This window comes from Seriola dumerili, unplaced genomic scaffold (genome assembly GCF_002260705.1).
Source record: "Seriola dumerili isolate Sdu_G_001 unplaced genomic scaffold, Sdu_1.0 BDQW01000081.1, whole genome shotgun sequence".
NCBI classification, from domain to species: Eukaryota; Metazoa; Chordata; class Actinopteri; order Carangiformes; family Carangidae; genus Seriola; species Seriola dumerili.
The window spans coordinates 3,207,259-3,233,070 of NW_019174336.1; the positions used below are offsets into that span (position 1 = coordinate 3,207,259).

At 40.2% G+C, this 25,812-nt stretch overlaps 1 protein-coding gene across 1 annotated transcript in view; it reads left to right on the plus strand.

Moving 5' to 3' along the window:
• The window catches only part of atp8b1 (ATPase phospholipid transporting 8B1), a 35,352-nt gene extending 15,611 nt beyond the window's left edge, over window positions 1-19,741 (plus strand). The window contains exons 4-30 of the mRNA XM_022744564.1: window positions 1,241-1,354; window positions 1,455-1,553; window positions 1,669-1,730; window positions 1,879-1,951; window positions 2,207-2,277; window positions 2,791-2,873; window positions 4,120-4,278; window positions 4,913-5,001; window positions 5,224-5,414; window positions 5,916-6,000; window positions 6,872-6,995; window positions 8,180-8,223; window positions 8,343-8,499; window positions 8,733-8,921; window positions 10,008-10,120; window positions 10,212-10,376; window positions 10,937-11,048; window positions 11,234-11,309; window positions 12,518-12,650; window positions 13,181-13,309; window positions 13,451-13,607; window positions 13,724-13,947; window positions 14,676-14,759; window positions 15,888-16,133; window positions 16,238-16,376; window positions 17,467-17,597; window positions 18,113-19,741. Of these exons, the coding sequence (XP_022600285.1) occupies window positions 1,241-1,354; window positions 1,455-1,553; window positions 1,669-1,730; window positions 1,879-1,951; window positions 2,207-2,277; window positions 2,791-2,873; window positions 4,120-4,278; window positions 4,913-5,001; window positions 5,224-5,414; window positions 5,916-6,000; window positions 6,872-6,995; window positions 8,180-8,223; window positions 8,343-8,499; window positions 8,733-8,921; window positions 10,008-10,120; window positions 10,212-10,376; window positions 10,937-11,048; window positions 11,234-11,309; window positions 12,518-12,650; window positions 13,181-13,309; window positions 13,451-13,607; window positions 13,724-13,947; window positions 14,676-14,759; window positions 15,888-16,133; window positions 16,238-16,376; window positions 17,467-17,597; window positions 18,113-18,349 (3,486 nt within the window). The 3' untranslated portion in view covers window positions 18,350-19,741. The remainder of the gene's footprint in view (window positions 1-1,240; window positions 1,355-1,454; window positions 1,554-1,668; window positions 1,731-1,878; window positions 1,952-2,206; window positions 2,278-2,790; window positions 2,874-4,119; window positions 4,279-4,912; window positions 5,002-5,223; window positions 5,415-5,915; window positions 6,001-6,871; window positions 6,996-8,179; window positions 8,224-8,342; window positions 8,500-8,732; window positions 8,922-10,007; window positions 10,121-10,211; window positions 10,377-10,936; window positions 11,049-11,233; window positions 11,310-12,517; window positions 12,651-13,180; window positions 13,310-13,450; window positions 13,608-13,723; window positions 13,948-14,675; window positions 14,760-15,887; window positions 16,134-16,237; window positions 16,377-17,466; window positions 17,598-18,112) is intronic.
• Window positions 19,742-25,812: the final 6,071 nt, after the last annotated feature.

Sequence of the window (25,812 nt, forward strand, 5' to 3'; positions counted from 1 at the left end):
TTCATACTAGCAGGAGCAAAATTAGATCATTGCTTTTCCTTGGTTTCTGTATATGTTTGTTGTATCATTCAGCTCTTTTCTTATGAGTCTACCCCACGTGGGGAAAAAACATCATTTGAAGTACTTTTTCTGCTCAAATGCTTCAACTCGCTGGAGTGTTTTTTGTTCCTGAGGCTTTTTGTCTTCTTTGCGGAGGCTGAAACCCGATCATCCTGCTAAGCCGACCTCTGTCCCACTAACAGACACATTAGACACAATGAAAGGAGCGGGACTGAAGCCAGAACATGTTTCTAACAATGCAAACATTAATGTTCTGTACATTAGAGTTGCAGATTAACAGTAAGTGAGAGAATAAAAAGAGATCAATTCAGGCTCTGTCTCATGACTGACGTCCTCACAAAGTGGACCGCTGCCTGCACACTCACCCAGGACACCGATTACTTAGTTGGAAGCCAGTTATTCTTGATAGTTCTTTCTTTTCTTGTAGCGAAGAAATATTAGTAAAGCAATACCCCAACCCCAATCCCTTCTTCCCTCCTCCTTCCAAGTCAGACAGCTACTGTTTGTCTCAAAGTGTTGGATTATTTTAAACTTTTTCATCCTTGGCACCATTTTCATTTCAATAATTGGAAAATGTACAGCAAGCAGAGTTTCTAAGAATCACTGGCTAAACTTTCACTGAAATCCTTCAGTAGATTTCCTCTTTAAAAGTAGTTTTTCAGTACTTAACAAAAGTATCGAGATCAGGTCACATGTCTGGTCATAGAAAGATGAAATTCTCAAAACATACAGATTTTCAGTGGACTCGTGAGAGTTCAACTTAAAAACAGAACCTTAAATCCAAAGCAACAGAGATCAAGGCATTGGCATGTGTCCAGGTTCAAAAACACTGCATCCTACATTTCCCATAATACAACTCAACAACTTTTCATTTGACCCTCCCTGCCTGGTGAGCACACGTTTGTTAAATTGCACAGATCCAGTTTGTAACACAAGTTACCTTTTTATAAAAATTGTACTCTCCAAGCCCAAGCAGAAATCACCCCGATGGCGTCGTTCTGACATCACCAGGGTCATCATCTCTCAGAGGATATTATATAGCAGTTTCAACGAGAGGAGTGACACTCCTAACGACCAGTAAATGATGTGTGTAAAATCAGTGCAGTTAAGATGTGCACAGTCTGCAGTGCTCGTGTCTTTGTGCTCATCATTGTGTCTGCTGTGCGTTTCTCTTCTGCAGGGAAACGCCATCAAGACCTACAAGTACAACGTCCTCACCTTCATCCCCCTGAACCTGTACGAGCAGTTTAAGAGAGTAGCCAACCTCTACTTCCTGGCTCTGCTCATCTTACAGGTACGTTTTAAAATAAACAAAACATCTGTCTTCTGATTTACATTTGTCCAGTAAAACACAGACCAGTAAAGACCATCACGTGTTTGTGTTTTCCTGTCAGATTATCCCAGACATCTCCACTCTGCCCTGGTACACCACGCTGATCCCTCTGGTTGTGGTGCTGGGAATCACTGCCATTAAAGACCTGGTGGACGATCTGGTGAGACTTCTCCTTTTGACTCTCTCTCTCACTCACACACACACACACACACACAAAATTATATATTAAGTTATTATTTCATGTGCCCGGTCCTCTTTTTAAATTTGTTTTCAAGGCGCGACACAGGATGGACAAGGAAATCAACAACAGGAAGTCTGAGGTCCTGTTGGACGGCAGGTTAGATTTATAATTAAAGATATCTGCCATCTTTAAAACCTGATGCCTACTTTTTATGACAAATGCCAGTTTCCAGTTTCTCCAATTCATGGTAACAACATAAAACAAAAAAACAAAAAAAAAAACTGACCTGTCCTCTCTGCTTCAGGTTTCAAGAGTCGAAGTGGATGAACATTCAGGTCGGAGATGTGGTTCGTCTGAAGAAAAACGACTTCATTCCGGTACGATGATGGACTGTGTGACAATGCCCTCAACTATAACTAGTATTTCAGTAATCCAAACCCTAACGCTACCCTTAACCTAACCTTACCTAAACCTAACCTTAATGTCTTGACCTAAATATGTAATGGTTAATGTTATGGGGGCTTGCTTTTTGTCCCTATTCTTGTGACTTTCTTTGGTACTTCATTGTTATAAATAAACATTGTTATAAATTTCACTTTTATTAATATGTATATATTTTTTATTGTCTTCAGGCCGACATCCTGCTGTTATCCAGCTCCAACCCAAACAGCCTGTGTTACGTAGAGACAGCTGAACTTGACGGGTAAGAGTTTTTACTTTGCATGCAAACTGTAATATCTATATCAAGTGCTGTATTCAAATTGACTAGTGGATGACATTTTGTAACTGGAACAGGGTTCTTTTCTCTGTGAAGTTTTTGTTTGATCTGTCATTTTCTAAAACATTCGGTCAACGCTGATAAGAGGAGGGTAAATGTGTAAAGAGCTTTTGCCAAACTCGTCCATGTGACCAGTTATGTACGTTCTGCGGTTAAGTGAGAAACGCCTTTAAATAAAACAAGCACATGTTTCTCTAATGGAAGCATTTAACGGCGAAGCATGGAAATGGATTTCCCCTTTTTTGTGGCATGTAGATTGCATGTAGTGAATTGTGAATTCATTTATTCATAAATCTGTCCAGACAGGCGGCCTCTTATTGTGGAGTTAACCTGATCAACATGCAGATAAATAAATCCATCATAATCCAAATTTCCTGAGCTTGTATCCGTCTCTGGTTCACTCATCCATCTCCTTGTGTGTTGGTTTTTCTTTTGCAGAGAGACAAACCTGAAGTTTAAGATGGGACTAAGAGTGACGGATGAGAAACTTCAGGAAGAGCGAAAGCTAGCTGAGTTTGATGGTAAATGCTTCAAAGCTACAATCCAAGTTTATTTTCATAAAATTTTTACTTACATAATTACTTATGATTAGTCAGAATGAGAATCAACTGTAAATGGGGAAAAAAAAAAATTATTTTGAAATTAAAGGAGTTTTATGAAAGTTTTGCTATTGCAATTTAGCCAACGTTAGCATTAACAGCTGTTTACTTACCAGTCTTACCAAGAGCTTAAGCCTCAGTGTTTACAAGACAAGAGGTTATAACACATCTAAGCAGCTGTCTTCATGACAGACTGGAGGCTACAGTGACTCGGTATCAGAAAGTGACGAGACAGTCCAACTGGGGCTAGCTTGTTAGCATGCAAACTTCAGTAGAAGAAAAGAAGTGATAGAAATCGAAACAAAACAAGAGTCAACATTGGTGTTGCTTTGCACCTCTGGAGCGATTGTTGGTTAGTAAAGGAATGAAGTTTGATGCTGAAATCACAACATTTCTAAGTGAACAGCTGCTAATGCTAATGTTAGCTATGTAGCAATAGCAAAACTTGCATATAGCTCCTTTTTAATATATAAAAGATAATAACATTCAACAGTAAATGAAGAACATATCTACATTTGTTGTTCCTCCCCAGCATGAGGAAAAAAAAAATGTTCTTTTGTGTCAATGCCAGTGAATAAATAATAATTACACGCTTGTTCTGATAACAGCAGCAGTGGATGATAAGAATTAAGATAAAGTGCGTCTGTGTTTGCATTGTCCAGTGTGTGTTATGCAAGAGATTCTCAGGAATATTGATGTGTTTGTTGTTGCATGTTTCATTTTTAAATTTATTTTCAAGTAAGTTTTAGTTTTTTTTTTTTTTTTTCAAATTTAAAGTATTCACTATGGGGTATTTTCCATTTTCATTATAAACGTGTAGATGAGTTAGTTTTCAATAAATTCACAGGTAACTTTAAGTTAACCCTGTGTAAGAAGTCTTTCCACTTTGCCATTAAACAATTAGGAATAAGTGTTCAGGTGGGTGCCGCTGTAGCGTGGTCAGTAGAGATCAGAGGGTACTTGAGGTTATCGGTCAACACTTCAGAGCAAAATATCACAACTACTGACAGACATGGTCATAAACTTTACTGAAATAATTCAGGATTCACTCATATTTACTCATTTGGCAGAAGCTTTTATCCGAAGCAACTTAGAGACAACTCTAAAGCTTTTGTTATTAATAGTTTTTACTCCTCGACCTCCTCATGTCCTCTCATCTCTCTCACAGCTCTGATTGAGTGCGAGGAGCCAAACAATCGTCTGGACAAGTTCATAGGGACGATGCTGTGGGACAGGAAGCGCTACCCTCTGGACCTGGACAACATGCTGCTCCGAGGCTGCAAGATCAGAAACACCGACGTGTGTCACGGCCTGGTCATCTTCGCAGGTGTGAACGCTGCTGCGTCACTGCTTTGACATGAGATTTTCCTGTGGGGAAAACCCAGTTGCGGTACTGGGAGAACATACTGAAGATGTGGATACAGTCGGTCTTCAGATAAAATAGCTGTTGAAAATTTGTTAGATTTTTTTTTTTTCTTTCATTGCATATGGAAGATCCATATTGTGGCTGAAACAAACCACAGTTGCCAATAAAGTTATTGACAGTCCTGATAAGCAAATGATCATTTCAATAATTTTTGAAACAAAATGTCAAACATTGTGTTTCCGGTTTCTCCAATGGGAGGATTTGCTGCTTTTCACTGTTTTACGTCATTGTAAACTCAATATTTCTGAGTTTTGGTTTGTTGTTTGGACAAAACTGAGGATGACATCAGCTTGGACTTTGGGAAATGTTGTACTATTTTCTGTAATTTTATAGACCAATAAATGATCTATCAATTAATCAAGAAAATAAACAGTTGTGTATTCATAGCCGTATAGTTGTAGCCAACATTAACTTCTCACTGGCATTAGATCAAATCTGAAATATTTTAGAATATTTATGAAGAGTGAAAATGAATCATGACTGATGGATAATATTTAAAATGTCACTGTTTGACTTGTTTGACTTGTTGCTGAAGGTGCTGACACCAAGATCATGAGGAATGGCGGGAAGACGAGGTTCAAGCGAACCAAAATCGATGAGCTGATGAACTACATGGTTTACACAGTGAGTTAAAGTCTAGACTGTCTGGACACACGCCACTGGCAGTATTTCACTTTAAGTCTTATGTCATGCCGCTCCTTCTATTGTCTTTTGTCTGTGTCATTTAAATGTGTTTTTGTTTGAGGTGATGTATTTTATGTTTTGGCATTTATTTATTATCTTTATCAAAAATACACAATTATTTTTTTAATAGTCGCTCTGTGTGTCCCCCTCCCCTCCCTGTAGATCTTCGTGCTGCTGATCCTGGTGGCGGCGGGTCTGGCCATCGGTCACACCTTCTGGTACGAGGATATCGGCTCTAAGGCCTGGTATTTGTTCGACGGCAAAAACCAGGACGCGTCTCACAGAGGCTTCCTCAGCTTCTGGGGATACATCATCGTCCTCAACACCATGGTGCCCATTTCACTTTACGTCAGGTCAGCTCAACCTTACTCATGTCCAGATATTCAGCCTTTTTGAGAGGAAACGGGATGTCAGGTTTTATATTTGTTATGTTTGACTACAGAAAGACGAGAGTAAAATTGGATTGTTACAGTTCTCAGGAAGCAGACAGACCCATTTAATATTAGGCCAAAAACATCTACTGATCTTTGAGAGCAGTTCAATTTTGAGGTAAAGCCGTTGTTAACATGTCTTGGTAATTTAACGTTGCTGTCTCTTGGCAGTTTGGAAAACAACATCTGTCAGGAGATTGATGGTGCAGCTTTAAATCTTCAATTAAAGACATACTTTTTTAGTTTTTTCCAACTGGAAGCCTTAAGACTTTTTAACTAGTTAACCTAGACAACAAAGTCGTTAGCTTCTCTGTAGTATTGGCTTATTCCTCTCTACTTTTTTTCACTCAGCTTTAGTAACGAGAAAAACAGTCAGAATAAATTGTCAGTGTGTCATCTCCTGTTTGTGTGCTTTGTGTTCAGTGTGGAGGTGATCCGTCTGGGCCAGAGTAAGTTCATCAACTGGGACCTGCAGATGTATTTCGCAGAGAAAGACACTCCAGCCAAGGTAAGTTAATACTGCTTTCATAATTATTGTCCGTGGCTCCTTCTGTCTCTCATCAGTTTTTGATCTTATGCACATGGGACTCTGAACCAGACAGCAGGTTTTAGAACAGCAGATAAATAATAGTTTCACTGCCGTGCTGCAGCCGTGATCTATGTTTATTTATATGAAGAAATAAAGACTCAGAAAACTTCAACTCGGTGACATACTGTAGCATAATAACAGATTACTGCAGATATTGCAGATGAACTTTAACATGATTTGCTAAGTATTATGTTCTATTTTCATGAAACTCTGTGTTAAAAGTTTACACTGTTTGTGAGTGTTACTTCACAACTAAGAGACATTTATCAGAGATTAAAACGTCTTTAAAAACAACTGTATCTTCTTCCATTGTAAAAGTTTATATTCATGTATTTCTTACTTTGCATAGCTTTAATCAATGATACAACTACTTGCATTATTATACTGAGCACTTTATTTTCTACTGATGTAACTTCTCACAGCTGAAAGCTAAAGAAACCGAAAACCGTTTTTTTTTTTTTTTTTTTAAAGCTTTCAGCTATGTCTCATGATCTTCATCAGTGAATGGCATTGTATTATACAACTGCTTGTTATCACATCATCGCTGTTTCATACTAAAGTTATATAATGTGGAGTGCACAAACTCTATTCACCAATAATGGCCTTGAGATGCTGTTGAAATTTTCTAGTAAGTGGACCTTGAGCCGCCATTCAGCTTTTCTAAAAGTCAAGAATGGACTTGTTTTTCCCATTGCAGTGAAACAAGGACTTAATTGTATTGTATTGTACTTTATGTATTCTTTCCTTGTGCATCATTTTGAAGAAAGCTCTCACTGACTCCACCCTTTAGGCTCGGACCACCACCCTGAACGAGCAGCTCGGTCAGATCGAGTACGTCTTCTCCGACAAGACGGGAACTCTGACGCAGAACGTCATGCAGTTCAAGAAGTGCACCATTGCTGGACGTAGTTATGGTACTGAGGAGCGTCGTGTCACTCTGACAGACATACTCTGATTTTACTGCTGTTTCACATTTTAATGTCGTTGTTGCTCGCAAAAAAAGTTAACAGAGGTGAGACACAGCGAGCTGAGACTCAGTATTAGTGCCCTGCTCGGAGGTATTGAGCTTGTAGTTATGGCGACATAAGTGCCATGCACTAGTGAATTAAATTACTAATTGAACCTGTGAAAGAGGAAAAGAGATCTGCAAGTGAAAGAGTGACACCTGCTGCTCTTTTACTGCAACGACAGCTGCCTTGTTGATACTAATAACATCAATAAATATTCAGGATTTTTACATGAAACCAATGTTAGACACAGATTCAGTTGATGCAGGAACTAGAGGGTTTGTATTCGCTCTGTCCGTACAGGCAGACAGCACTGTGTGATCAGAAAGGTGTAAGAATGAGCCTTTAATGATCCCTTTGAGGAAAATAGTTCACTGTTGCGGGAAGAAGTGGAGTTTAGATAAGAGCAGAACAAACAGACTGTTGAGCAACAGCAACAAAAGATACAGGTACAAAGATCTGTCTTGAGTGTAAATAGCTCAGAGTGTGTCACATGGTTACAACCAGCTTTACAGGAAAGGAAGAAATGAAAAAATAAATGATAAAACACAGGGACAATTAAATGATGATGGCAAATCAGAGGAAACATTTCACAAAATCTTTCTTATAAAATTATATATTTACAAGTGATTTAATAGAAGTTACAAGATGTAGCCTGTTGGGTATCAGTGCACTGCAACAAACCCAGTGACCAGACCTGGAAATATACAGCAGAACCAAACAGTAACATTTCAAATCAAAGTGACTCTAACAGGCTGCCTATGCAAGTTGGCGAGGACAGGGGTAACGTGCTGCATTAAGTTAGTCCAGGTATGAACAAATAAAAGCATGTTTGATTTTGTGTAAATTAGCAGGAGACAAAAAAATAAACTAATCGGATTTTCTTGAGTTTGGGAGAAAAGATGTAAGTGGATAATGTTCTTCATTCAAAACCTGTGTCTGCCTTAGATAATTACACAGACGTCTTGCTCAGTAATACCAAGTGCTGTTTGAATTCTGTTTTCCCTTTTCATACCACTGTCCATGTGTATGTGTTCTTTATATGTCTTTACACTAATGCACTGCTCCACCCTGCTGTGTCCTCTCCACAGGTTCCCCCACCACTGCTGAGGGAGTGGCGCTGGACCGAGGAAGGGTAAAATATAATAAAATAAACGCATCACAGCAGAAGGGATATTGATTTAATCACTCGGGAATGATTACTGATTATTTCTACTGTAGTTTTCAAAAGCTTTTTTTCCTGTTTCCCATCAGCCGGTGGACTGGAGCTGGAACCCCCAGGCTGACAGGAAGTTCCAGTTCATGGATCATTCCCTGGTCGCCTGCGTCCGATCCAGGAAGGACAAAGATGCTACGGAGTTCTTCAAACTGCTCTCCCTCTGCCACACCGTCATGGTCGAGCACAAAGACGGTAAACCTACAATCATTACTGAGTGGAGCGAAGGCGGCATGAGTAAGCTGCAGCCCCCTGTGACTGTGATAGGCTGCGGCACCTGTCAGTCAACACTAACACGCCCTAAAGAGGGCGAGAACAATATTTCTCATACTGTTATTGAATCAAACGACTCTGCGATGAAGCAATGAAAAAGAAAAGAGGAGGTTTTGCATTAGACATGACCACTTCAAATTACATCTTTCCCTCAGGTGATCTGGTGTACCAGGCGGCGTCTCCTGACGAAGGCGCCCTGGTGACGGCAGCCAGGAACTTCGGGTACGTGTTCCTGTCTCGTACCCAGGACACCATCACCATCAAGGAGATGGAGCAGGAGACAACGTATGAAATGCTGGCGTTGCTCGACTTTAACTCCGACCGCAAGCGCATGTCTATCATCTGTAAGAGCACACGCACACACACACACACACACATTCATACATACTTCTGTAGTTGTAGCTCTGCTGTGCTCTTGCATACAAAGTAAAAATCTCACATTCACCATCCTCCTACCTAAAGTACTCAATAGGCCATCAAATGTAAAAATTAATCCACCGCAGAAAATAGTCCCAAGCAAATGCACTGGTTCCTTCTATTTAAGTGACATTTGTTAAAAACTACAATGACCACCTCTTTCTTCAGAAATATTTATTTGATTTATATATTTATACATACAATAGTGACTTGTGACTTCACTTGCAACTTAATTGTTATGCCTCCGCACTGACGACAGTCAGATCCCGAGGCATATTGTTTTCAGGTTGTCCATCCGTCCATCCCGTTCTCGTGGACGCAATATCTCAGTAACGCCTTGAGGGATTTTGTTGAAATTTGGCAACAACATTCACTTGGACTCCAGGATGAACTGATTTGATTTTGGTGGTCAAAGTTCAAAGGTGAAGGTCACGGTGACCTCACCTTGTGAATGCAATATATCCAGAATGCCCAGAGGCAATTTCATCACTTCTGTCACACTGATCAGACAAAACAAGTTTTTAGCCATAACTCACAAATTCATTCACTAATTATGACACAATTAACTCAAACGTATATAAGGATAAAATGAAGTGATAACATTTTATATCGAAAGGGTCAAAGGTCAGCTTCACTGTGACATCATCATGTTCTGCAAAAACACTTCTGCTCATAATTCAATGCTTTAACTCAGGAAGGAGAGACTGTGACCATATTTCCTGATACTTGGCTGGTTGGTGGAGGAAACAACCACGAGGTGGCGATTGTAGTTCTATAGTAGATACACTGTGATGACACCAGCCAGTTACCTTATGCAAGCAGGTGGGAAGGGTGCATTTGGCTGTTCAGATGAGCAGACACATAAGTAATGACTTGAAACACACAGTTAAAACTTCACGTTGTTGTGAAGTCCCACATCAAGGCAACACAAGCCAAAGACTTGAGACGTTTTTGTGACTTCTCTCCCTCTTCTTCTCCTCTAACACTCCTTCTGTGTCTTCTCTGTCTTCCAGTGAAGTTTCCTGATGGGCGTATTCGTCTCTACTGTAAAGGAGCAGACACGGTCATCTATGAGCGACTCTCCCCCAACTCCAGACACAAGGAGACTACCCAGACTGCTCTGGATGTGAGTGCACGTGGCTTTATTCTCATTTGCACCAGTGTGTTTCACTGCGGTTACTGTGGAAGGAAACACAGCCTGTGTTATTGCGTTGCAGATCTTTGCCAACGAGACCTTGCGGACGCTGTGCTTGTGTTACAAAGACATCAGCAGAGAGGAGTATGAGGCCTGGTCCAGGAAACACGAAGAAGCCCAGGTGTCCATGTCCGACCGAGACGCCGCCCTCGACCGTGTATATGAGCAAATTGAGAACAACCTTATGGTGAGTGGAAAAAAAAACAAAAAACAACTACACTTTAGTTTGACACATGTATGAAGAATGAACTTTAATGCTTAAGAAGAAAATGTTTATTTTCTCCTGAGAAAGTGTGGCGTTGAGGCTCCGACAGGTGGAGGAATCAGGAGGACGCAGCTTGAACCATGAAATGAACATTGAACAGTAGAAATAACAAAAGAACAAAAATTGTGTAGAAACAGTTGTAAGCTTTGGTAACAATGCTGCTGATATTTCAGCAGTGTGTAAACTGGGAATGATGGAAACCAATGTTTTTCATTTTATGGGGTAATTTATGAATTTATTAGATTTTTGTATTAGGAAAGATGGTAAAAAGAAATCAAGTATAGTCTATGTTTGTTGTTTTCAATTTTTCCACTGACCTTGAAGAGGCTCTGGTTGATCTTTAGCAGAGTCAGCAGCTCTTTGACCTAGAATCCAACTGGAATCCATTTTGACGTTCTCTAATAAATCTGGGTATGTTTGCTATAAACAGTTAAAAACAATGAGCCTCAGTCGTATCTAACCGGTCGTGTCCCTCTGTGTAGCTGATTGGGGCGACAGCCATCGAGGACAAACTGCAGGACGGAGTGCCGGAGACCATCGCCAAACTGGCCAAGGCTGACATCAAGATCTGGGTCCTGACTGGAGATAAGAAAGGTAGCGTCACGTCAGACTTACAGAGAAGAGTGTGTCTGGAAGGCTACAAGAACCAATAAAGCTAAATGACAAAATAGCAATGGTTAAAGTATGGTTTGGGATTTATGAATGAAATAATGCATAAAACTGGATTAAATACTGTCAAATTTGATTTATAAAAACAATTTTGCATGTTTCCCCCCAAGAAACGGCGGAAAACATCGGATATTCCTGTTCGCTCCTGACTGACGACATGCAGCTCCACTACGGAGAAGACGTCAAGTGAGTCGATTTAAAATGTCACAGCATAAAACAGTGCTATAATTAAAAGATCGACCATCGTTTATGTTTTACGCATCATCAGTGTACTGTTTGGGATGAAGAAAGAACACATACACACACATGCCGTATGGATGTTGAGAGTTATTAGTTGCTGTAATCATTCCTGACTGTGAAGTGATCCGTTCATCATTTCAGCTGAAGTTAAAGAGGAACTGATTTTACACATCAGAGTGTGTTTCCAGGTGCTGGAGTACTAATGCATATGTGACAGAGCTCTGTAAAGCCGTCAGTGTCTCCAGAGGAAGCTGTGTGAAGTCTCATCAATGTCCTCAAGTGATGTCACACACCTCTGTAGCCCGCTACTAATCTCTGCTCCAGGCCAGAGACTCCATCAGTCAGTATGAGCCACACCTGAAATGTCACTGGTCAAGTTGCATCATGGGTAATGGCAAGGAAGAAGGATGTGTGGAATTAAAAAAAAAAAAAGCCAATATAGCTTGTTCTCTTAACTGTCAATCATAAGTCTGGTGATGTTATAGGACTGCAGTGCAGAACTGGTGGAGTGCTCTTTTAATATGAGGCACCAGCGGAGTCGTTTCCTCAACAAACCAACATGGTGGCTTCAAAGATATGACTCACTGGTCGGTCCCTCTGCAGCCGTACAACAAGGAAACACAGTTCAGGGAAACAGAAAGGGGATTTTGACAGTCTTACGAACTTTGTAAGACGCCAATTGGTTTTCTCTTACTCAGACTGTTGAAGCCTCATGTGAGTTTATATGTGTTCAATACAGAAGTTTTAGGCACTGTAGTGGAACATTTTAGTGTGATTGTTTTTTTTTTTGTAATAGGAAAAATTCACACCATCATATGTGTGCTATTGTGTGACCTGATTTTAACCCCTTTGTAGTTGATAAACTGTCTCTTGGCTGTGGTAAAGGAGTAGTTCTTTATCTGCATTCTTGCCCCACATATCTTGTTTTTACTCCGGAGAATTTACAACTACCAGTGTTTTCAAAGATCAACTTGTTAATGGTTTTACCAAACAGGTAAAACAAGATCTAAAACATACTTGACAGCACTAGAAGACAGGTTTGTTGTTTCCTGCTCTAAGTTTAAGCCATCCCTCCCTGTTTGCTGTTCCACCTCAGTATCCTGGTTTCAGGCTCTTCCCGTGCTGTGTAAGAGTTTGTGTGTGTCTGTCTCCAGTGAGCAGCTGAGGATTCGTCAGGCCAACAGGAGGAACGAGCCCGCAGCCTTCGGTCGACGCAAACAGAAACCTGCAGATCCTTTCTTCAGGCAGCCGGGCAAAAACGCTCTCGTCATCACTGGAGGATGGCTGGTGAGTTCCATTCAGGAGCTGTACTGTAAATAAAGCTTTCATCCTCCGGGGGAAACGTTTTTATGCCTCAGAGCCGGCGACAGTCGGAGCTGGAGGCTTATTGTTTTCGGGTTTCCCGTCCGTCTGTCCCATTCTCGTGGACATGATATCTCACTAACGCCTTGACAGAACAAATATTCACTCGGACTCAAGGATGAACTGGTTAGATTTTGGTGGTCAAAGGTCAAGGTCGTGGTGACCTCACAAATCACAATTTTTGGCCTTGCGAACGCAACATCTCAGTAACGCCTTGACGGACCTTCTTCAAATTTGGCACTAATGTCTAACTGGATTCAAGGAGGAACTGATTAATTTTATATCCAAATGGTCAAAGGTCAACTTCACTGTGACATCATAATGTTCTGCAAAAACACTTCTGGCTATTACTCAATGTTGTAGCTCAGGAAGGAGACACCGTGACCATGTTTCCTGCAGCTTGGCTGGTTGGTGGAGGAAACAACCACGATCATTTGTTGTAATTATTTTCTCAGAACGAGATTCTGTATGAAAAGAAGAAGAAACGGCGTCGTCTGCGTCTGCGTCGTCTAGGAAAGCGAGCACCCCCAAGCAACCCGCAGGACGGACAGCCGATGAACGACTGGGAGAAAGAGATGAGACAGGTACAGCCAAATGAATTCAACTCTTAACATAATGAATATGCCAAATGTCTAATGCTTCTTATGACATTTGGCATTCCATCTTATGGTGGTTTACATGAGAACAAATGTGGTGAAATGTCTGTTTTTTTTTTTTTCCTCTAGATTGACTTTGTGGACATGGCCTGTGAGTGTGAGGCGGTCATCTGCTGTCGTGTCACACCGAAGCAGAAAGCCAACGTGGTGAGTCTGGTGAAGAAGTACAAGAAAGCCGTGACGTTGTCCATTGGAGACGGAGCCAACGACGTGAACATGATCAAAAGTAAGGACGTGAATGAACTTTGTCCAGGTTAAAGGACAACTCTCGTTCTGCCTGTAACATGTTCCAGTGAATCTACTCTCATCTCGCCCCTGTCCCCCTGTCCTCCGTCCTCCCAGCTGCAGACATCGGTGTAGGCATCAGTGGTCAGGAGGGGATGCAGGCCGTCATGTCCAGCGACTACGCCTTCGCTCAGTTCCGTTACCTGCAGCGCCTCCTGCTGGTGCACGGGCGCTGGTCCTACATCCGGATGTGCAAGTTCCTGCGTTTCTTCTTCTACAAGAACTTTGCCTTCACCCTGGTCCACTTCTGGTACTCCTTCTTCAGCGGATACTCCTCACAGGTCAGCAGCAGCACAGGGCTGAGGATGTACATAATTCAAATATAAATCAATCTTGTGCATGTAATCGTTAAGAAATTCATCTTAAACTGGAGGAAAGGAAATGGGGTCAGTAAAGTTTAGGACCATCCATCAACATTTTTTGCTCTAGACCAAAGTATCCAGGGGAAAAAGTGGAGAGATCAACAACATCAACATCCTCAAAAAAGTTTGTCTAAATAATCATCACTTAAGATCCACTTACATCTTTTGTCTGGAGCTTTCAACATGATGAATCTCAACCTCTCATGGTCTCCGTCAGTGGAGGAGATTGTTTCACTTGTCATGGAGTTGGCTCAGTTGTCATCACATGACCTACAGTATGTCTGGAGCCCCTCCAGTTGTTGAAGTGGTTGAAAGCCCAGGAAGAAGCCAAGTAAGCGGCTCTTGAGTTCAAATCCTTTTTGTCGTCTTTTGTTCGGATGGTTTTTTAACAAAATAAAATCAGAAACCAAGACGAATGTCAAAAATATACAAACGTAAAAAACAGTGTTACAGTGTGATCCTTGAATTAAAACTGTCATTACAGAAACTAATTAGCTACATCGGTTGTCTTCCACCGTGACAGATGTTGCAGCTGATGCTCAGTTTTGTTCAGTGTTGTCCCTTATCCAGCTGATATTGTGGCCCGATCCCGGCATGCGTCAGTTTACACTCATCACCGGTGACACTGACTGTTTTCCTGTCTGCAGGTCGCCTATGAAGACTGGTTCATCACTCTGTACAACCTCTGTTACAGCAGCTTACCTGTTCTACTGGTTGGACTTCTGGACCAGGTAAAAACCGGCTTTGTCATAGACACAAAAAGGTTCATTGGAAGGAAGATTATTGGTTATTAATAGTCATTTATTAATTTTTTGCTCTCTGTAAATGCATTGCATCACAATTAAAATTGTACACATTGATCTGAAAGTTTATTTATTTATTTAGTGAGATCCCCATCAGCCACAGAGGATACTCTTCCTGGGGTCCCCTTAAATTCATAAACAATACTTCATTGACAACAGATACATCAATACACACCCATATCACCCATATTCATACTCGCAATGGGACTCACAATACACAACACAACCCCTACGACGCACAGCAACCAACACATTCTAATACATACAGTAGCTCTACTTCATAAGTTCATTTCATAATAACTGAGAAAAGAAAACTTTCCACAATTCAGTCCAATAAGTCACAAAGAAAAACAAGATAAATTTAAAAAAAATAAATAAATGGGATGAAATATCTCCTGTATCCATTTTCATTTCAGAAAACTTAAACATAAAATTCTTATAAAAAAAGAAAGTCATAATGTTCTTTACAATTCCTCGTGTAAACAAATACAATCTTAACTTTAAAAAAACATGTTGTATTCTTTTCTGAAGTCAAGAAATGTGGTAATGAATTCCAGGCCACCATTGCTCGATATTTAACTGTTCTCTGTATTAAACTAGTTCTACATGGTGGCAACAGAAAATGAGCCTTTGATGTTCATATATATCATCATCATCATTATTATTATTATTATTATTATTATTATGATGAATTAGCTGAGACATATGTTGATGTCCGGCATTACTCAGTTTTTAAATATGTACATTTGTTACATTTTCCTAAAACTAAAGTGTTTTTTGTGTAAGTGTTTTTTTTTTTTTTGCAGATTCAAGTAAATATTAGTGGGAAACAACCTTATGTTCATTTTTCTCTGACTGTCATTATGATCCTGCTTTTTCACAGCGTGTCATGTGTTGTAGTGATAAATGTCAAACATTGGAAACTAACAATTCAATGTAATCCAGGTTGGGAAACCAGTTCCATTCTCCTCTGTTCAATAAGAGAGATACTCACCCAAAACTCTGGTAACTGATCTTCCTCCTCCTCCTCCGCTTCTTCCTCTTCTCCCACTGCAGGATGTGAACGACAAACTCAGCCTGAAGTTCCCTAAGCTCTACCTGCCCGGTCAGCAAGGGTCACTGTTCAACTACAAGAACTTCTTCATCAGCTTGTTCCACGGCATCTTCGTCTCACTCACCATCTTCTTCATCCCCTACGGAGCCTTCCTGCAAACCATGGGGCAGGACGGAGAAGCCCCGTCCGACTACCAGTCCTTTGCCGTTGTCATGTCCTCGTCGCTGATTTTTACCGTCAACCTGCAGGTTGGTCACAGAGTTGTGTTGAGACATGTTGAAACCTTGTTAATTGAGAATATGCTTGTATGCTCACATTAAAACATTGCTGACTTTCACCTCTTATCCGTCAGATCTCTCTGGATACCTCCTACTGGACCTTCGTCAACTGCTTTGCGGTTCTGGGCAGCATAGCCATTTACTTCGGCATCATGTTCGACATCCACAGCGCCGGGATTCACGTCATCTTCCCCTCAGTGTTCACCTTCACTGGTCAGTCCCCTAAAAACTGAAAAGTATCTGAGCAGCAGCCATGATCAGAGCTGCTCCACTTTTCTACATGATGAGGAAAGGAGCTTCAGCGCTTCCTATCTTATCTCCTTCAGCAGAGGAAACACTGGAGTTCCCTTTATAAAACAAAAGGAGAAAATGGTGTCCCACAATTCCTTGCCACAGCAACATTTAAAGTGATGCACCATTGTAGCTTCACCACAGCAGAGCCATGTAAATGTAGATGAACAGAGCAGCTGTTTTGTGTTTGTGACACGATGCAAAACTTCTATGGAAATCTTTGTCTGATCCACTGAAGCCCGAATCCATGAATATAGATTTATTCTCTATCAGATCTCTTCAGTTATAGTCATCATGAAGAACAAGCATATTCAGTTTCCAGTTATCATCATTATCATCATCATCATCATCATCATAGATAAATGTCATTTCACTAAATCCCCTCCCATCGTGGAATGCACTGAAAATGAATTTTCCCTTCTTAACAATTGTATAGAAACAACAAAAGTCCGGCACCAGAAAACTATAAACTGATGTCTGAATAGAATTTATTCTGATCTCTTGCTCAGTTTCTTATTTCTATTTAATTATTAATTTAATGGCTCAACTTTCTCTACTTGTGTATTCTTCCATCTTATTTCAACATTTCAATCCTGTTGGTTTTGTTTTTGTGGTTAGGAAAGGAGGATTTATCATCGATGTGTTATAAATAAAGTTATGCTATGGTGACACAATTATTCCCCCTCAGTTTAAACACTACAGTTCCCATGAGCCTCAGCCGCTGTGTCTCTATTGAAGACTCCAGCCAAAGCTGTAAAGTCAGAATTGTACTGAATATTGAGAACATTTTATTTCTGACTCCCTTCAGTTTTCACTCTGCCTGAAAATGTTAAACCTAAAATTTATGGAACATATTCCACACTTTAGTGAACTTCCATTGTCAATCTGTTTCTCCTTGTTTTAATTCTGCTATGACGACTTCTTTACACTCTCCAGTTTGTCATGGACACTATGCCACATCGAAGCGCAGCCTCTTCACTGCTCTCCTAACGTGTGTATGTTGTGTTTGTAGGTGTAGCATCAAATGCTCTGCGTCAGCCGTACCTGTGGTTAACCATCATCCTGACTGTCGCCATCAGCCTGCTGCCCGTCATCTGCATCCAGTTCCTCCATAAAACCATCTGTCCCTCTGTAGGAGACAAGGTGAGACCTCTGGGTGTCTGTCCTGCACCCTCTCAGGGAAATGTTGATGATTAATCACAGCAGAGTATTTTTACATAGTTTAAAATATATCTGGGGAGGAACTTTAGTGCTGGCAGCTTCCATTGTCTCTCAGGAGGGATTATTTATTAATTCTTTAATAATCAGTGTTAAAATGGAAGAGTGTGTTTACAACCTTAAAAAGTGACCCACCATATACATACAGTAATTAAAACTGACCATTTTCCCATCAGTCACCTGGGCTAAAAGGTCTAAATAATTTAATGGTCAGAGCCAGACATGATTGAAAACTGTTAAACCAAAACTTTATTTAAAAAACAATTATCAAACCAAATTTACTTCAAAATGGAGGTTGTTGGACTGAACCATTAAATTACAGAACTTTCAAATTAAAATATTCATGAATAGAAACGACCCTGTGCCTCTTATTTCTGCAAAAGGAAAAAAAAAAAAATTACTTCTCTAATTTTACATACTCATTTCCCATCATCCACCAGGTCCAGAGAAACAGGAAGAAGTATGAGATGGAGATGGAGGAGGAGGAGAAGAAGAAAAAGCCGTCAGCCTTCCAGCGTGGCCAGCGTTCCCGCCGTTCCGCCTACGCCTTCTCTCACTCCCGCGGCTACGCCGACCTCATCTCATCTGGGCGGAGCATTCGGCGGCGCCCGCCGACCCGCGCTGGTCCCCATGACAGCATCAGGGAGGTTCCCCAGAGAGAGGCCGAAAACATCTAAACAGCAGGAGACGGAGTAAAACTGTTGCCAGAGGGGTTGTAAATATTTAGGAAAGTGCAAGGAACACTTGGTTTATCTTCATTGTTATCTGGAGTCGCCACGGAGATGGTCGACATCAGGAGCTCTGCACGGAAGTGTCAGCTGGTCGGACTTTAACTTGACCTTTCCCTTTGGGGGATTCGACTGCTTTAGGAGAGGAAATGCTCCTGAAGTTGCTCAGCTTTTAGAAAGAAAACGAGGAGCTGATTTCCCACCGGTGTGTTTAACCTGATTTGCAGAAAGTCGAATGTCTGCGACCTTGACTCCACTGCCTCCAGTTCCTCCTCTATGCACAGACACTCGCAATAGAAAGAAAAGAAAAGAAAAAAATAAAAAAATAAAGCTCACCGAAGAGACGACCGCCGTTACCGGGGTTTGAAGTCACGCAGATACTGTGTGACTGACAATGTTGTTTAACTCAGGATTTTTAATATCAGAGCCTTATTTTATAGTCAGTGTGTCCCTGCTCACCACCACTGTGATGGACAGGCAGAGGTCATGTGGTTTAATATGATACCTTTTTGACCTTCACAGTTTTAGCCCGAGGATTTGATATGATGGTGTTTTATTAAAATTAAAAAAAAAAAAAAAAAAAACCCAAACGTTTTCCTTCACCTTAAAACCAGCGGGCTAAATCTATACATGTCAAGGTATCTTCTTTTAATCTTTTATTATAAATAATGGGGGGATGTTATTATGCTAGGCTATGCAAGGTTGTCAGATGTTATAAAGTGTGTCTTAATTTAAAATTAAGTTGTGAATAGTGATCTTTTCTCCTCAAGTGTCCTTACAGCTAATATTATTTCTATACCACACATTTTATGTTTTTTTTCTTTTCTTTCTTTACTCCTTTCTTTTTTTCTAGTTTGTCGTCCAACATCAGCGCCTCACTGTCTTTTTAATGTGCAGAATGTAAATTTAAGAGCTCCTCACTCAAAGGACGGAGGTTCATCATCTGATTTAGTCGTTTTCTTAACTCTTTGAAAGTAAAATGAGTTTCTTTACTAATTAAAAAAGTAGGAGTTTATTTTTGAGTGTGTGTGTGTGTGTGTGTGTGTGTGTGTGTGTGTGTCGCAGGTTGTTTACAATGAACCCGAAGAAGACATTTGTGTTTTTGTGTCATATAATCTGATTTTAGGATATCTTCTGAACAGCGCGAAGCCAAAACTCTCATATACCTGTTCTGACTGTTACTGTATTCCCTTCATGCTAGTGTTAATGTATACAGATCATGTCTTTTTACTACTGAGTGAATGGTGGCAGCAGGGCGTGATTGCTGTTGACTGCACCAGCGGCAGTTTGCTCTCTTGTCATATGATGGTATTTTATCATGTGGTTGTTAATAAAAGCCAAGGGCACATTTAGCAATCTGAGACGAGTCTTTATTTTGTTGTGTTGACTCACGCCTCTTGTTTTAATTCTGACTGTAGTGATTGTAAAATACTATAAATGATAAGTGATTGACATGATTAGGTCTGGGTAATATTCATTAATGATGCTGCTGACCGTAACCTACCTGACTTTCAGTACAGATAGTCATGGGAGGTGTTTCAATAGCTTAATTTATAAAGATGCTTTTCCACAAAAAACATTTTTTATTCAACAGCATAAAATGAATAGGGTTGCATTCAACGCAAGTGTTGGAGTTCAACAGAATAGGTTTGAAGTTTGAAGAGATGTGTTTTGAGGTGGGATTTGAAAATAGGAAGAGAGTCAACATTACTGATGTCTTGTGGGAGTGAGCTCCAGAGTCGAGGGGCAACACGGCTGGTATTCCCACACATATTTTTCATTATCACATAAATGGTACATGGAAGAAACATATTTCCTTGCTCAGTATGTATGTTGTGAGTTCGGGAGGTAGACGCCCTCTCTACATTTAAGATTAGGCCTGAAACTTCCATCTGTGATAAGACTCGTGGTCAGGTGAGCCCTGAACCAGCCCTCAATTCTGCTGCTATAGGCCGAGGCCGCTGGGAAAACTCCCATGATGCTCTTAGCACTCTCTCTAACCCTAACCCTTCTCTTCTCAATCCCAACGTCGGCCCTCACTGACTCGCAGACTTGGAGGTGCGTTCCCGGTGAGTTCCTGAGGGCTTAGTTCTGTCCCACTGTCAAACCAATCGAGGGCATGAGGCCTCTGTAGCAGACATTTTGAGCCTTTTATCCACACTTTCCTTAAGTCTGCGTTTCTGCAGACCACCTGAGGGAATTACCCAAGGTTCATAGCGTTGTGACATTAAACATAGTGTTGCGATGGTTATCAGCGGATGCCCCGGAAGCGTAAAAATGGCAAACAATGGCCATAAAACGGAAGAAATAATAAGATGGAAGAAGAACGGTTCACAAACAAGCATGAAAGGAACGAACACTAATGTTAGCATTACAAGAAAAAATTGAGCAACAGCGCCTGAATACAACAGTATATACAGCTGCTCAATTCAATTTAGTTCAAATGTTCTTTATTGGAATGAAAAAACAATATTGCTAAAGCATCAAAATACAATTCTAATTACAAAAAAATGCAGCTCCTCCTGTTCTCTCTCTCTCTTACTGGCAGAGAATCATTATACTGCTTCATACTACTGTCAGCATATTATAATGAAGTGCAGCAGAACCTGCTGTGTGTTTTAGTAAAAATAAATCAATCATTTTATCAGTGCAGCTTTAATTTTCTCTGGGCAGCCTCTGGGTGTCACTGCAGGACTGTGTGTCTCATTCAGCTCGGCTCTGACTCTAGTTGAGCTGCAGGAGCAGAGGATGGCAGCTCACATGGCACCAAAACATCTGAACAATAACACACATATCTTAACATATGACTGTTTCTACACCTATTTACATATTCTAGTGATTAAGATTTGTTCAACACTTTAACATTGAAGAAGAATCTGTTTTTTCTTTCCTCTTTTTTTTTTTTTTTTGGTACCTGAGGAGAATGTGCAGGTTGAGGTAACTGTGTGAGATTCCCTCATCAGTCCTAACTGGTCTTGGGACCACTACTTGGATGTATCTTGACCCATTCAGTAGCTCCTATCTGAGCTAGCTCCATCACCCTCCAATTCTGCTTTTAAATCATCTGATTCATGAATGACACAAAAACGAATTCCTCGTCATCGGTGGTCTCACTGATCTTCATTCATTTCCAGAGCTGCTTTCATCAAAACCTCTCATATCAAAGAAAACACTGCTCTGCACTCAACCTGACACCCTGGTGCTGCTCCCATCACATCATCACTGTGACAGTAAACTCGTACAAACAGACCTCTTCATCATTGTGTCTGTATTGATTCATAGCAACAGTGAGACAACAGCGACACCACGAGGCCAGACTGGAAAACACAACATTACCTGCTGTCATTTACAGTAGTTATACTACTACAGACTTTTTCAGAGAAAAACATTAGAAGAATGCTCTTTATTATTTTTGACATTTTGACACCAGAAAATGGCCAGAGACAAATAGTTTGAGGTGTATAGTGTTTATTCTGGTGAAATGAATGAATTGGACAGGTCACACTGTCTGATATTTAAAACGTTAGATTAAAAGAAGGAATGAGAAGAGAGGAGCCGGAAGTGAGGGAGAAAAGTAGGATGAAACAAAAGTGAATAAGGTGAAACTGTTTCAGGATTTAATGTAAAATTTAAAGGAGTTTCCTCTTTTAACTTTCTCTTTAAATGCAGAAGAGGCAACCAAAAAGTAAAAGATGTAGAGATGTGTACAACTGCACGTTGAACTGTACTGTTCTTGTAAATATGTTTAAAGATAAAAAAAGAAGAAATTAATCATTAAAATGATTTATGTCGTTAAACATGATGAAGATGTTTTCTGAATTTGCAGCGTGTATTTGCATTTGTTGAGTTGCAGTGCGTTGGGCTTTCAGGGCCACCGTACAAAACAAAACAAAACAAAACAAAACAAAACAAAACAAAACAAAACAAAACAAAACAAACAAAAAAAACAACAAAACAAAACAAAACAAAACAAAACAAAACAAAACAAAACAAAATCATTGATTTATACCTTACAAGCCCCTTAAAATGTTTCATATTAACAATGTAAATTTTCAAGAGATTCATGATAGCATTTCCTCAGTTCCTGTTATTGCTGTCTTAATCTTAAGTAGTGTTTTTATGCCTTAGTCCTCTGTGCGTAAATAGGGGTGAATGTGTGTGTGTGTGTGTGTGTGTGCGGCTTTTCTTTTTATTGCTTCTATTCTGTAAAGCACTTTATGTTACATTGTATGTATGAAAAGTGCTATACAAATAAAGTCTGATTGATTGATATTAACAATAACATTTTAACAATGGTGTTCTTTACAGCAATCCTGTATAAATGACATAAGATTCCACTGGGGTTTTAAAAGTTGAAATTTTATTCGATTCATCCCTACAACCAATAAAATTACTCCTGTAACACTGCTAACAGCATGTTAAATCATCTTTTTTTTGGCCGCTATCTCTCAGTCTCTCTGTCAAATCTGCATCAGTTCCACATCGGAGGCCTCCAGGCGGACTCAGATAATGCTCTCCATATTTACAGTGGCAGGAGGATTGGGAGGTTTTTGACTAGATCCCATTTGTGTGAACCTATTAGTGCTGAGCGCTCTGAGCTCCCTCTGATACGCCTCTGAGATTAGGCAATGGTATTACTGTAAGAGGATCGACTCGCCTCGAGGTAAGGGCTGAATATACAGGGAGAGAGAGAGAGAGAGAGAGAGAGAGAGGGAGAGAGGGAGGGAGGGAGGAACACACACAAAGACGGGAACATGCTCACACAGATAGGACCACACACTCCCCAGAAAAAATCAGGACCTGGCAGTGAGAGTGGGAAAGAGATAGAAAGAGGAAGACACACTTTGAAATGAAGAAGCCAAGAACCTGTGATGATGATGATGATGATGATTATAATGAAGGAGACAGAGAGAGAGAGAGAGAGAGATCATGCAATTTAAACATAGGTAAAACTGAAATGATCTGTTTGCCTCTTCTGGACATGAATACGTGTGATTTAACCCCTTATGTTCTGGAGAGGTTGAACCTGATGTGCATAATTACATTTTTTTTAAAAGAAAAGATGCTGCCTTCAGACCTGAGACCTGAACCAAAATGTTGTCCACCCATGCAACTGTGCTCACAATTCACATTCTCATCTGCCTCAAAAACATCGTATTCTCCTTTGAGTATGTGAACCACCACATGATCAGAGCTCGTAGTCCACTTGGATCCACTCAGGTATTAGACAAACTGGTCTACCTGATCCAGTAACACTGAATATTATTTGAATCCGTCTCAACTCATATGTACTGTCACCAGCTCAAAAACATATAAATGTCCCTGTGGAGTTTTCCTGCATTACATTAAAATGTGTTTGTAATAATCTTCCCCAATTGAGTGTAGTAACTACTACAAAAAACAACCTAGAAAATATTTAAAATCCTGCATTATATTCCTGCATGTGCTGTAAATGTGTCCAGTATTTATCGACCACAGATGAGTTCCTCTCCAGACAGGTTTTAAACAATGTAAAAATACTCTGCTATGATTAACATTCTGTTTAACACGATTTTCACACAAAAAAAGTGAAAAAAAGGAAAACCGGGGATGGAAGCTCATTTACTTTTACTTTCTCATTTAAAAATCTGGAATAGGCCCCGCCCACCACCGCTGGTTGTGCTAAGTAGACAGGCGAAAGAGCAGAGAGTATCAGTATGTTAGAGGAGGAAGCATCAGAGAGACTCAGCCACATGTCAAAGACTATGGTTAGCGTAGTTAGCATCTTTTATTTTCTTAATGCTGTTTGTCAGCTTGTAACTGGCCATGGCTGACACATTGTTAGTTTCTCTCTGTACTGACAAAGTTTCAAGTTTATTTAGCCTCGTCCCGTCACTGCAAATTGATTGGTTCCTTAGCTTTGTGACGTATGAAACACTTTCATGATGCATTATTCTATTCTTGACTTTGTCCTTCTGTGCAGATAGTAAGAGTAGTTTTTCTTGTTCGCGTCTGTCACCTGACAGCACAAAATAAAGATGAGAGAGCTGTATGTTAAAACAAGTAAGGCCACAAAAGGTCTGTCATGATAGTAAATAAGCTGCAAAACTAAAACTAAATCTAAATCTGACTGACCCAGTGATCTCTGCTGAGTTTGTGAATAAGTGTTTTCTAGCATACACAATATATACATATAATGTAATATATATAATGAATATAATATAATAATATATATATTTACTGATGTGGAGCCCATAAAACCATAACCATATATTCCTTATATATTCCATATATAATAGGTGTAATAGCAAGGCTTTATATATTGTACGGCAAAGGCACACACACACAAAGGCAGTAAAACATGTGGGTACTGTACTTAAATGTTAATTCTAGGTTTTTCCCTTTTATTGTTTTGGTTGTTTTGTTGTCCTATCAGTAATAATAACATTGTTTGCACCAATGTGATTGCATTGATTTGGGAACACAGTGACATCAATAAAAGAAGTCAGGTTATAAACAAGTGGTAAATGAAGCAACAGTCTATCCACATGATCTCAAACCACTTTCCTGGAGGTTAAAGCAAATTTGTCAGTAATGGATGAAACTATGAAAATCAAACCTGTTGTATTAAACTGGAGTTTTCCTTAAAGTACAGTTCTTCCCTCGGTCTGTGTGAATATTTGTGTGTGTGTGTGAGTGTGAGTTTGACAGTGAACCTCGGTCAGGAAGAGGAAGGTTGATGAGGAGGAAGTCGCAGCCCTCCCCCCGGCAGAGGGAGAGAGCACCTTGTCATAATTTATGACTTAAAAAGCATGAATTTTTCAGCGCACAGTGGCAGAGATGGCACTTCATGTTTACGACAATCATTTCCTTAGTGAATGATTCATGTGGATGTGGCGCTCATGAATCTTTCAGAGAACAAACAGAAACACTGATGCTCAGAGCTTTAAACTCCTTCGCGAGTCATTGCTTCAACAGCCAAACTGAGTATCTGGGAACCGAACAAATTGTGACGTGAGTGTGGGAAGAAAAATCCTACCTGCCTCCACCTCAAAGTTTTTATTTCTCTGATTTCTTTTGTTCTTTTGTCAATTTCTGGACAGTGTTGGTAACCTGAGATTTTGCCTGTTATTCCAATAGCTACACCCAACCTATTGTGACTTTTTGACATCCCAGTTATTTAATGAATTCTATTATGAAAGTTAAAATCTTATTCAGTTTACTCCTATGTTTTTGCTCCTGTGTGGCCGAACAATAGCAGCCCCTAAATCAGACACTTCTGGTTCCTGGACTAAGCAGCCCAGTTCTGGTCTGATTCCAGGTCTCTTCCAAATACTGTTAACTGTCGCTGACTGTCAGCCAAAGTCTGTATAGCAGTATATGGGCCTGAGCCATCATCTAGCTGAAAATTAATTGTCCAACTGGTATTGTAA